Source organism: Procambarus clarkii, chromosome 14 (assembly GCF_040958095.1).
Source record: "Procambarus clarkii isolate CNS0578487 chromosome 14, FALCON_Pclarkii_2.0, whole genome shotgun sequence".
In the NCBI taxonomy this organism is placed as follows: Eukaryota; Metazoa; Arthropoda; class Malacostraca; order Decapoda; family Cambaridae; genus Procambarus; species Procambarus clarkii.
Window position 1 is genome coordinate 41,614,779 of NC_091163.1, and position 13,044 is coordinate 41,627,822.

Below are 13,044 nucleotides of genomic sequence, written 5' to 3' on the forward strand. Positions count from 1 at the left end.
CTGCGTACGATCCGAGATGAAGGGCTTGCGAGGACGCAAGAACGAGTCTACCTGCACGACACGCTTCGCGCGCTCGAAACCCCGCTCGGGAAGTCTTGGGTGAGTCTTGGGTAAGTCTTAGGTAAGTCTCGGGTAAGTCTCAGGTGAGCGGGTGAGGTTGATCATCCGCCAGACGACCCATTTGCACGCTAACGACCCGTGGAGAGCAGTTCCCAGGTGTTCCTTGATGGTCTAAACAACAGGGGCCTCCACAGGGGGCCCTCTTCCTCCTCCTCCTCTTTCCTGGACGTCTGCAGGAGACACCAGATCTTCCTGGACGTCTGCTGGAGGAACCAGATCTTCCTGGACGTCTGCAGGAGGCACCGGATCTTCCTGGACGTCTGCAGGAGACACCAGATCTTCCTGGACGTCTGCAGGAGACACCAGATCTTCCTGGACGTCTGCAGGAGGCACCGGATCTTCCTGGACGTCTGCAGGAGACACCAGATCTTCCTGGACGTCTGCAGGAGGCACCGGATCTTCCTGGACGTCTGCAGGAGACACCAGATCTTCCTGGACGTCTGCAGGAGACACCAGATCTTCCTGGACGTCTGCAGGAGGCACCGGGTCTTCCTGGACGTCTGCTGGAGGCACCAGATCTTCCTGGACTTCACCAGGCGTCAGACCTTCTCTCGTGTGGTGAAGTGCTTGGCCGAGCAGTCAGTGACCACCGCTGACGAGCGGCTTGGCCGAGCAGTCAGTGACCACCGCTGACGAGCGGCTTGGCCCAGCAGTCAGTGACCACCGCTGACGAGCGGCTTGGCCGAGCAGTCAGTGACCACCGCTGACGAGCGGCTTGGCCGAGCAGTCAATTCCATTCACACAAAATACATTTCCAGTCAACGTCAATAAAGCTGAGGCGTGAGAAGAGGTTTAAACAGGACTTGACCCCCAATCACTGCACCTGTGGGGTCCTGTACCCCCCCCCCCGGCCTGGGGCTCCTGTATACTGTATTCTACAGCTGTATCCCTCACCCACACCACGCTGTCAAGGCTCACGCTGTCAAGGCTCACGCTGTCAAGGCTCACGCTGTCAAGGCTCACGCTGTCAAGGCTCACGCTGTCAAGGCTCGGGGCAACACAGTGTTTGGTTCACTTAGTTGTCAACTGTTGCAAACTTCTCCTTTGGGCTTAAATTTGTCTGACAATTGCTTAAGTAATTCACTCTTATTCACACATATGTATTTTTACTCACATATATTTTCAGTCATATATATTTTCATTCACATATATTTTGAGTCACATATTTTGAGTCACATATATTTTCAGTCATATATATTTTAGGTCACATATTTTGAGTAATATATATATTTTCAGTCACATATATTTACATTCATATATATTTCAGTCACATATATATATATATATATTTTCAGTCACATATATTTTGAGTTACATATATGTTAAGTCACATATATTTTGAGTCATATATATATTTTCAGTCACATATTCACAGGTGATGGAGCTATTATTGGGAACATTTACCAGAGTTCAGCTAAATATTTGACTTATATTTTCCATGTTGACATTTTTTTTGAAGTGAGTGTTTGTTAGTCTTCAGTGTGTGTTGTGAGGGCGTTGTGAGGTGAGTATGATGAGGTGGTGACTCATGAGTGCCTCACAGGAGCACTCGTCACAGGAGTGAGGTCCACAGGAGCTCGACAGGGCCGCCCCCAGCACCCAGGCACCATTCATCTCCTGCAGGAGTCGATGTGATGCCCCAAAACAGTTTGGCACTGTCCCAGAACGAGCGGTGAGGCAGTTGGCCGGCCTGCCTGGTGCCCGGGGCCTAGGCCTACACGCCACCAGGAAGCTTTCATTGACCAAACTGCTTAGCGGGAGGTGTGGGGGACGAGGGAGTAGTTTGGTAGTTAGGAGCAGCAGCGCGCACGTCCGCCCTCCTCCACTGCCAGCGGCACACTGGCACCTCCACCACACTGGCAGTCACACTCCCACGGTGGCCCCGGCCTCCTCCACCACACTGGCACTCCCACGGTGGCCCCGGCCTCCTCCACCACACTGGCACTCCCACGGTGGCCCCGGCCTCCTCCACCACACTGGCACTCCCACGGTGGCCCCGGCCTCCTCCACCACACTGGCACTCCCACGGTGGCCCCGGCCTCCTCCACCACACTGGCACTCCCATGGTGGCCCCCGGCCTCCTCCACCACACTGTCACTCCCACGGTGGCCCCGTCCTCCTCCACCACACTGGCACTCCCACGGTGGCCCCGTCCTCCTCCACCACACTAGCACTCCCATGGTGGCCCCCGGCCTCCTCCACCACACTGTCACTCCCATGGTGGCCCCGGCCTCCTCCACCACACTGGCACTCCCATGGTGGCCCCCGGCATCCTTCACCACACTGGCACTCCCATGGTGGCCCCGGCCTCCTCGACCACACTGGCACTCCCATGGTGGCCCCCGGCCTCCTCCACCACACTGGCACTCCCATGGTGGCCCCCGGCATCCTTCACCACACTGGCATTCCCATGGTGGCCCCGGCCTCCTCGACCACACTGGCACTCCCATGGTGGCCCCGGCCTCCTCCACCACACTGGCACTCCCATGGTGGCCCCCGGCCTCCTTCACCACACTGGCACTCCCATGGTGGCCCCGGCCTCCTCCACCACACTGGCACTCCCATGGTGGCCCCCGGCCTCCTCCACCACACTGGCACTCCCATGGTAGCCCCCGGCCTCCTCCACCACACTGGCACTCAAACTCCCATGGTGGCCCCCCGCTTCCTCCACCACACTTACACTCCCATGGTGGCCCCGGCCTCCTCCACTACACTAGCACTCCCATGGTGGCCCCGGCCTCCTCCACCACACTGGCACTCCCATAGTGGCCCCGGCCTCCTCCACTACACTAGCACTCCCATGGTGGCCCCCGGCCTCTTCCACCACACTGGCACTCCCATGGTGGCCCCCGGCCTCCTCCACCACTCTGGCACTCCCATGGTGGCCCCGGCCTCCTCCACCACACTGGCACTCCCATGGTGGCCCCGGCCTCCTCCACCACACTGGCACTCCCATGGTGGCCCCGGCCTCCTCCACCACACTGGCACTCCCATGGTAGCCCCCGGCCTCCTTCACCACACTGGCACTCCCATGGTGGCCCCGGCCTCCTCCACCACACTGGCACTCCCATGGTGGCCCCCGGCCTCCTCCACCACACTGGCACTCCCATGGTGGCCCCGACCTCCTCCACTATCTCCACCACAGTCACACTCCCATGGTAACTGTTGTAGGGGCCCCAGGCGTCCTCCAACACTCTCTCCACCCCACTCTCACTCCCATGGTGACTGTTGTAGGACCCCGGCCTCCTCCACCACTCTCTCCACCACACTGACACTCACACTCCCATGGTGACTGTTGTTGGGGCCCCCGGCCTCCTCCACCACTTTCTCCACCACACTCACACTCCCATGGTGACTGTTGAAGGTCCCCGGCCTCCTCCACCACTCTCTCCACCACACTGACACTCCCATGGTGACTGTTGTAGGGGCCCCCGGCCTCCTCAACCACTCTCTCCACCACACTGACACTCCCATGGTGACTGTTGTAGGTCCCCGGCCTCCTCCACCACTCTCTCCACCACACTGACACCCCCATGGTGACTGTTGTAGGGCCCCTGGCCTCCTCCACCACTCTCTCCACCACACTGACACTCCCATGGTGACTGTTGTAGGGGCCCCTGGCCTCCTCCACCACTCTCTCCACCACACTGACACTCCCATGGTGACTGTTGTAGGGCCCCTGGCCTCCTCCACCACTCTCTCCACCACACTGACACTCCCATGGTGACTGTTGTAGGGGCCCCTGGCCTCCTCCACCACTCTCTCCACCACACTGACACTCCCATGGTGACTGTTGTAGGGCCCCTGGCCTCCTCCACCACTCTCTCCACCACACTGACACTCCCATGGTGACTGTTGTAGGGCCCCTGGCCTCCTCCACCACTCTCTCCACCACACTGACACTCTCATGGTGACTGTTCTAGGGCCCCCCGGCCTCCTCCACCACTCTCTCCACCACACTGACACTCACACTCCCATAGTGACTGTTGTAGGGACCCGGCCTTCTCCACCACTCTCTCCACCACACTGACACTCACACTCCCATGGTGACTGTTGTAGGACCCCGGCCAACTCCACCACTCTCTCCACCACACTGACACTCACACTCCCATGGTGACTGTTGTTGGGGCCCCCGGCCTCCTCCACCACTTTCTCCACCACAGTCACACTCCCATGGTAACTGTTGTAGGGGCCCCCGGCGTCCTCCACCACTCTCTCCACCCCCACTCTCACTCCCATGGTAACTGTTGTTGGGGCCCCCGGCCTCCTCCACCACAGTCACACTCCCATGGTGACTGTTGTAGGGCCCCCGGCCTCTTCCACCACTCTCTCCACCACACTGACACTCCCATGGTGACTGTTGTAGGGGGCCCCCGGCTTTCTCCACCACTCTCTCCACCACACTGACACTCCCATGGTGACTATTGTAGGTCCCCGGCTTCCTCCACCACTCTCTCCACCACACTGACACTCCCATGGTGACTGTTGTAGGTCCCCGGCCTCCTCCACCACTCTCTCCACCACACTGACACTCCCATGGTGACTGTTGTAGGGGCCCCTGGCCTCCTCCATCACTCTCTCCACCACACTGACACTCCCATGGTGACTGTTGAACGGGCTTCCAGCCTCCTCTACCACTCTCTCCACCACACTGACACTCCCATGGTGACTGTTGCAAGGGCCCCTGGCCTCCTCCATCACTCTCTCCACCACACTGACACTCCCATGGTGACTGTTGTAGGGTCCCCGGCCTCCTCCACCACTCTCTCCACCACACTGAAACTCCCATGGTGACTGTTGCAAGGGCCCCCGGCCTCCTCCACTACTCTCTCCACCACAGTGTTACAAATAATATGTGTTGGGCTTCTATGGGGAAACTGGTACTATTAAGGGGTAAGGGTAGTTAGAAGACAGAGTATCAAATATGGGAGAGCTAAAAGGCCCGGCCCCCAAAATAAACTATCCACAGTAGTAATAACTTGCTACTAGACCATATATGTTAGTCTAAGGGTTGATCAACGCACTCCCACACTGGAAGAAGAGATACTCTGTAATTCATGTACTTATTTATTAACCCGTTAACAACCCCCCATATACACTCACACCAATAACAATAATAATAACTTTACCACACTATCTTACGTTAAAAGCCTTGGTCCACCTAGGCAGGATACAAGGTTTACACTAATAACAAGCTAGGGTAAAGTACTACTGGATAAGCACTGAAGCTGGATGCAGCTTAGGGTAGTGAGACCATGTGGTACCCTAATACAAAACACAACACTTAGGGGTACCCAAAACACTGGCAAATACTATCCCCAGGTCTCACCAATATTTACTACCAGAGTAGGTACACTTAACACCATATAATATTTAACTTAAGGGTACAGGAACTTAGGGTAAGGGAAATAAGTAAGAGGAGAAGGGAGGAGATTAGGGGTGCAGCCACAGAGTAGGTCTTGTCCGCACGAACGCCAGCCAGAGAAGGACCTCCTAGCGACCGGCTAGGCCTCCCATGTCGTGGTGCCGGAAGGAGCCTAATTGATCGTGCAGCTAAGCACATTAAAGATCTTCCCCTATGCAACGTATTGTTACTTTACAAATGATTAGAAAGTATTAGTAAGCAAAGTTGGTGCCTATGTTATTATTTAATAATCAACCCCCAGCTCAGTCTTTAAATGCTCTTTGAGAAACAATAATAGTCTTACGTCTGGCAGGGAAGATACAAACAATTGCCGTTCGAGATGCACTCAACTGTACTACCAGAAAGTTTAATAGCTCAATTTTGACCTCTGGTTTCCACTGGAGAACCCAGGGTCGTAACACTCCTCCCCCCTTCAGAGAAAAAAAAAATGTGACTACTAGAATAGTAGTCATATTTTTTTGTAAGAGTATACAGAGAATAAGAAGAAAAAACATATGACAAAAACAAAAAATCAAACAAAAACAATTTCTCTGCAAAAAAAATACAAAGGAGTTCTCTGAAAGAAAAAAAAACATACACAAAAAAATAAAAGAACAGGGAAGTAAATAAATTGGACACGGAATATTTAATGTCACAGGAGAACCTAAAAAAAAAATTAACTAAAGCATGACAGTTGGTAAATGGCTTTCTGTGGCTCAGATGAATGTTATTCAGGCAACTGGGACAGAGCGTCGGCTATCACGTTGAGTCTGCCCGGTAGGTGGGTAATGGAAAGATTGAAGTCCTGTAGGTACAACGCCCACCTGAGGATGCGTTTATTCTTACCCTTCATCTGAGTCAGGAAGACTAGTGGGTTATGGTCCGTGTACACTTCCACTATATTACCTGTGAGGTAAACTTCGAACTTTTTACATGTTAACACTAGCGCCAACGCCTCTTTTTCTACCACTGAATAATTGCGTTGCGCCTTGTCGAATTTCACAGAGTAATAATATACTGGGTGTTCCACCTGATCATCCCCAGTTTGCAACAACACTGCACCAGCACCCGAGTCAGACGCGTCAACATGAATTTTAAACGGGCGGTCGAACCTGGGACAAGCAAGCACTGGGGCGGAAGCTAAGATCAATTTCAAATTTTTAAATGCCTCTGCACAGTCTGATGACCACTTAAATTTAACGGCTTTCCGCAACAAGTCTGTGAGAGGAGTGGCAACACTGGAAAAGTTCTGACAAAAACGTCGATAGTACGCACACATACTGATAAATCTTTGAACATCCTTTTTAGACCTTAGTACTGGATACTCCAGAATGGCACTGATTTTATCTTGCCGAGGTAACACTTTTCCTTGGCCCACTTCATAACCGAGGTACGTCACTGTGCCTTGGCCAAAATGACACTTTTTAGCATTTAAGGTAAGATTTGCCCTTTTCAAGATGGCAAACAACTGGCGTAACCTAGCTATGTGGTCAGCCCAATTACTGTCAAACAGCACGATATCATCTAAATACGCCCGACAATTTGGCACCTTAGCGAGCAGAGAGTTCATGAGTCTCTGGAACGTGGCAGGAGCATTACGCAAGCCGAACGGTAACACTTGATATTCAAAAACACCCTCGGGTGTCACGAACGCAGTTATTTGTTTAGCACGTTCAGTGAGTGGGATTTGATAATACCCCCTCGAGAGGTCGAATTTCGAAACGTACTTGGCATTTCCCAACTCGTCGATGCAGTCCTCGAGGAGGGGCAGCGGATAGGCATCCACAATGGTCACCTTGTTGAGCTGCCGATAGTCGGTGCATAATCGCCAGGAGCTGTCTGGTTTGGGGACCAAAAGGCAGGGCGAGCACCAAGAGCCCTGGCTCGGCCGGATGAGGCCGTGCTGGAGCAAGAAGTCGACCTCCCTCCGTACGATGGCCTTCTTTTCTGGACTCATCTGATAGGGTTGAAGGCGAATGGGAGTGTAGTCCGTCAACTCGACATCATGGCAAATGGCATCAGTCTGGGTCGGGACCTCCCCGAACAGACTGGAGAATTCATCAACCAACGACTGCACCTCTTCACGTTGGGCCATCTGCAAATGGGACAGTCCCTCCTCCACAGCATTCACAGAACTAGAATTATTGAAAATGAGATTAGTTGGGTCCCCAGAACAATCATCCCCTCTCTCACTGGAAATGGAAACATTGGTTAGTGCAATGGGCCTGGGGCCCTGGAACTTCTTCAGTCGATTTACATGTATGAGCATTACCTGGTAACGTTTGTCAGAGTGCCTCACTTTGTACGTGAGGTCCCCAGTCTTTTCTGTCACAATGTAGGGGCCTTCATACTTGTGGGACATAGTGTTCCCTAGTCGAGGCTTTAATACCAGGACAGGGTCGCCAGGCTGAAATACCCGTAACTTAGATTTAGCATCGTTACGTTCTTTCATCTTTTCTTGGGCCTTGCCAAGATACTTTAATGCAGCCGCCTTGCAGTCCTTGAGTCTCTGGTGGTGTTGCGCAAAGAAAGCCGAACCTTTGGTTAACGTTACGTTCCCTAACAGATTCTCCTGTAACATTTGCAAGGGTCCACGAACTTTATGGCCAAAGACTAACTCAAAAGGAGAACAACCCAGTGAACTTTGTAATCCCTCTCTAGCCGCAAACAAAACATACGGTAAATTCTCATCCCAGAAGGTGTGGGAACTCTCGCACGATGTCTTCAACATCTGCTTCAGAGTTAGATGGAAACGTTCAATTACCCCCTGACTCTGTGGATGGTATGGGCTGGAAACCTTATGAGTTATTCCATGTTCCTTACAAAATTGCTCAAAAACATCAGACTTAAAATTAGTACCATTGTCAGTTTGCACGACCCGAGGCAGTCCAAAAGTGGAAAAAAAATGCAACATACGAGCAACAACAGTTTTTGCTCGGATGTTCCTTACAGCAAAAGCCTCTGGGTAACGAGTAGTGATACACATCATCGTGATTAGGTAAATATTACCAGACTTAGTTCTAGGTAATGGCCCAACACAGTCCATTACCACATGAGAAAATGGTTCCTCTGGCACGACAATAGGCCTTAGAGAAGCTTTAGGTGGAGTCTGGTTTGGTTTCCCAACCAGTTGACAAACAACACACGCATTACAAAATTTTGCCACATCGCTTTTCAGCTTGGGCCAGAAAAAATACTTTAAAATTTTGTGATACGTAATATTAATACCTTGATGTCCCCCCATAGGATCATCATGAGCAGCTGCCAAAACTATTTCTCTATAGCAGGTCGGCAACATAACCTGGTGGACTACCTCCCACTCATTTGACAAGGGAGCACTCTGTGGTCTCCATTTTCTCATCAAAATCCGATCATTGTAGTAGTACCCAGTTGCTGCGACTACAATTTCCTCCATAGAGACAGCTGTCTCATGACAATCTGCAAGAGTGGGGTCAGCTTTCTGTAACTCACTCAAGGAGGCATCTAGGCCTTGGTCAGATGCCATTGGCCGAGGCTCAACAGTGTTCTCCTCCACCTCCCCACTACTCTCGGTAGATGGCAGTGGCAGGCTCTCCACAATGTCCTCGGCCACGTCATCGAGTCGGGCCATGAATGTGTCCGCGAGGTCCACTTGGTTTTCACCACTCGGAAAGCTCCTCGTGACCTCGGGATTTACCACCTTGGCAAGCACAGGGCTGCCCTTACATTTAAGTCCCATAGACCTGGTCACCGCGCACGCAGGGTACACAACATTATCCTCTGCGGCGGGTGGATCCAGGCAAACCTTAGGGGTAGGCAACATAATAGGCAGTCTGGAGTCCCTACCTTATCCCCTGCTAAATCATTACCAACTATTACATCAACATTAGGGAAAGGTAGGTATGAAGTGACTCCGACTGTACAAACACCCTTGTGGAAATCAGATTCCAGGGTAACCTTATGGAGGGGTACTGCCTGAGTATCACTAGTGACACCCTCGACCAGTACCACCTCTCCAGTGTCGAGAGTGTTGGCACCTTGCAACGCACTCTCTAAAATTAAAGTCTGGATGGCACCGGTGTCTCGGAAGATCACCACGTCCTTCCAGGAAGAACCCTCAGACAAAAGTAGTCTCCCTTTCGATAAGAATGGGGTAAGCAAGTCCAACCACTGTGGGTTGGAGGTCTTACTCCCTAACCCTTCTGAAGGCCTCAAGCCCTGTGTCACAACAAGAGCATTGGGTCTTTTTTCCGGGTACAGTTGCCAACAACGGCTAATATTGTGGTTTGAACGATTACAGTGACCACAAAAACGTCGGGGAGAAGAGACATTACTAACAGAATTACCCTTCGGTTCACCCTTAGGTGCCGTGGGGCTAGACACTTTAACAGGGTTAGTTATGTCTGAAACAGAAGGTGCATTAGTTAAAGGGTTAGAATGAGCTGGTCTGGACTGGCTGTGGGTATAAGTTTTGCTACTCTGTGGGGTATAATTATTTTTATTGGGCCTTTAGCCCGCCAATTGGTAGTTTTCTGCCAACTTGGCCAAATCCCCTATTTTAGAATTTACCTCTACCCTTCCTCTAATGTAATTTGAAACATTCTCTGGCATAATATCTATAAAATGCTCCATTAAAATTAAGTTCCTGAGAGCCTCGTATGTTTCGGCTTTCCCCGAGCGAATCCATCTACCAAACAATCTAATTTGATCACTAACACATTCAGTGAGCGGTTGGTTGTGAGTAGGCCTAAGGTTGCGATAAACTTGGCGGTGAGCTTCAGGAGTAATTTCATATGCCCGCAAAATACATTCCCTGACTTTATCATATTCGAAACACTCGTCGTCAGGCATGTTTATAAAAATATCTTGTGCTTTACCCCTAAGTCTTCCCTGTAGGATTTTCACCCACTCTTCCTTTGGCCAGTTCATGGACATGGCCAATCTCTGAAAATGGTTGAAAACCCTTTCAGGGTCAGACTCGGAAAATTCAGGCAAATTATGCTTTTTCTCATAATGCCTGGGGTTTGAATCCCCGGCAGGTGGAGGTCCAGTGGCATTCGCTCTAATTCTAGCCTCCTCGGTTTTGAGTCTTTGCTCCTCTAATTTTATTTTTGCTAACTCCAGAGCTAATTCTCTATCCTTATGAGCTGCACTTTCTGCTTGGCTAGGCTGGCATAAAGGTGTATCACTTGCCAATAGTTCTTCATCAATACAATGTTGTAATATTTCATTCACCAAAGTCCACTTTTTATCCGCGTCATTTAATTCTAGGCCAAATTCCTTGCCTAACAATACTAAATTAGACTTTTTAAGTTTCTTTATCTCTACCACTGAAGGCTCGCTTGCCAGTTTCTGCATTTCAGAAGACATCACTAATAATTTTAGCTCCCAGCCAAAGAAAAAATTAAAAAATAAAAATTGGAAAAAAACAAAAATTTGCACGGCCCCTAACACAAGGCCACACTAACCTTAATCGTGAAGGGATCCAGCTGGGTGTCCAGTCAGTGCAAGAATGTCCTTTGCTAGATGAGCTGGACCCTAGGCTAGCACACAACCGTTCTGCGGAAAACAAAAAATTTTAATTTTGGCACTCAAGAATCTAATTTTTTACACTTATAATGTTCCTCCCGGACTGGCCAACCACTTGTTACAAATAATATGTGTTGGGCTTCTATGGGGTACTGGTACTATTAAGGGGTAAGGGTAGTTAGAAGACAAGAGTATCAAATATGGGAGAGCTAAAAGGCCCGGCCCCCAAAATAAACTATCCACAGTAGTAATAACTTGCTACTAGACCATATATGTTAGTCTAAGGGTTGATCAACGCACTCCCACACTGGAAGAAGAGATACTCTGTAATTCATGTACTTATTTATTAACCCGTTAACAACCCCCCATATACACTCACACCAATAACAATAATAATAACTTTACCACACTATCTTACGTTAAAAGCCTTGGTCCACCTAGGCAGGATACAAGGTTTACACTAATAACAAGCTAGGGTAAAGTACTACTGGATAAGCACTGAAGCTGGATGCAGCTTAGGGTAGTGAGACCATGTGGTACCCTAATACAAAACACAACACTTAGGGGTACCCAAAACACTGGCAAATACTATCCCCAGGTCTCACCAATATTTACTACCAGAGTAGGTACACTTAACACCATATAATATTTAACTTAAGGGTACAGGAACTTAGGGTAAGGGAAATAAGTAAGAGGAGAAGGGAGGAGATTAGGGGTGCAGCCACAGAGTAGGTCTTGTCCGCACGAACGCCAGCCAGAGAAGGACCTCCTAGCGACCGGCTAGGCCTCCCATGTTGTGGTGCCGGAAGGAGCCTAATTGATCGTGCAGCTAAGCACATTAAAGATCTTCCCCTATGCAACGTATTGTTACTTTACAAATGATTAGAAAGTATTAGTAAGCAAAGTTGGTGCCTATGTTATTATTTAATAATCAACCCCCTGCTCAGTCTTTAAATGCTCTTTGAGAAACAATAATAGTCTTACGTCAGGCAGGGAAGATACAAACAATTGCCGTTCGAGATGCACTCAACTGTACTACCAGAAAGTTTAATAGCTCAATTTTGACCTCTGGTTTCCACTGGAGAACCCAGGGTCGTAACACTCCACCACACTCATACTCTCATGGTGAATGTTGTAGGGGCCCCGGCTTCCTCCACTACTCTCTCCACCACACTCACACTCCCATGGTGGCTGTTGTAGGGCCCCTGGCCTCCTCCACCACACTGACACTCCCTTGCTGACTGTTGTAGGGGCTCCCGGCCTCCTCCACCACTCTCTCCACCACACTCACACTTACACTCCCATGGTGACTGTTGTAGGGGCTCCCGGCCTCCTCCACCACTCTCTCCACCACACTCACACTTACACTCCCATGGTGACTGTTGAAGGGTCCCCCGGCCTCCTCCACCACTCTCTCCACCACACTGACACTTACACTCCCATGGTGACTGTTGTAGGTCCCCCGGCCTCCTCCACCACTCTCTCCACCACACTCACACTTACACTCCCATGGTGACTGTTGAAGGGTCCCCCGGCCTCCTCCACCACTCTCTCCACCACACTGACACTTACACTCCCATGGTGACTGTTGTAGGTCCCCCGGCCTCCTCCACCACTCTCTCCACCACACTCACACTTACACTCCCATGGTGACTGTTGAAGGGTCCCCCGGCCTCCTCCACCACTCTCTCCACCACACTCACACACTCCCATGGTGACTGTTGAAGGGTCCCCCGGCCTCCTCCACCACTCTCTCCACCACACTGACACTCACATAGTGACTGTTGTAGGGCCCCTGGCCTCCTCCACCACTCTCTCCACCACACTCACACTTACACTCCCATGGTGACTGTTGTAGGGGCCCCCGGCCTCCTCCACCACTCTCTCCACCACACTGACACTCACATAGTGACTGTTGTAGGGCCCCTGGCCTCCTCCACCACTCTCTCCACCACACTCACACTCCCATGGTGACTGTTGTTGGGGCCCCCGGCCTCCTCCACCACTCTCTC

General features: G+C 51.0%; 1 protein-coding gene across 1 annotated transcript in view; it reads left to right on the forward strand.

Annotated features, from left to right (window-relative positions):
* Positions 1-2,452: 2,452 nt before the first annotated feature.
* LOC138364809 (glutamine-rich protein 2-like) overlaps positions 2,453-13,044 on the forward strand; it is a 49,482-nt gene continuing 38,890 nt past the window's right edge. Inside the window, exon 1 of the mRNA XM_069324791.1 lies at positions 2,453-3,278. Coding sequence (XP_069180892.1) covers positions 2,453-3,278 — 826 coding nt within the window. The remainder of the gene's footprint in view (positions 3,279-13,044) is intronic.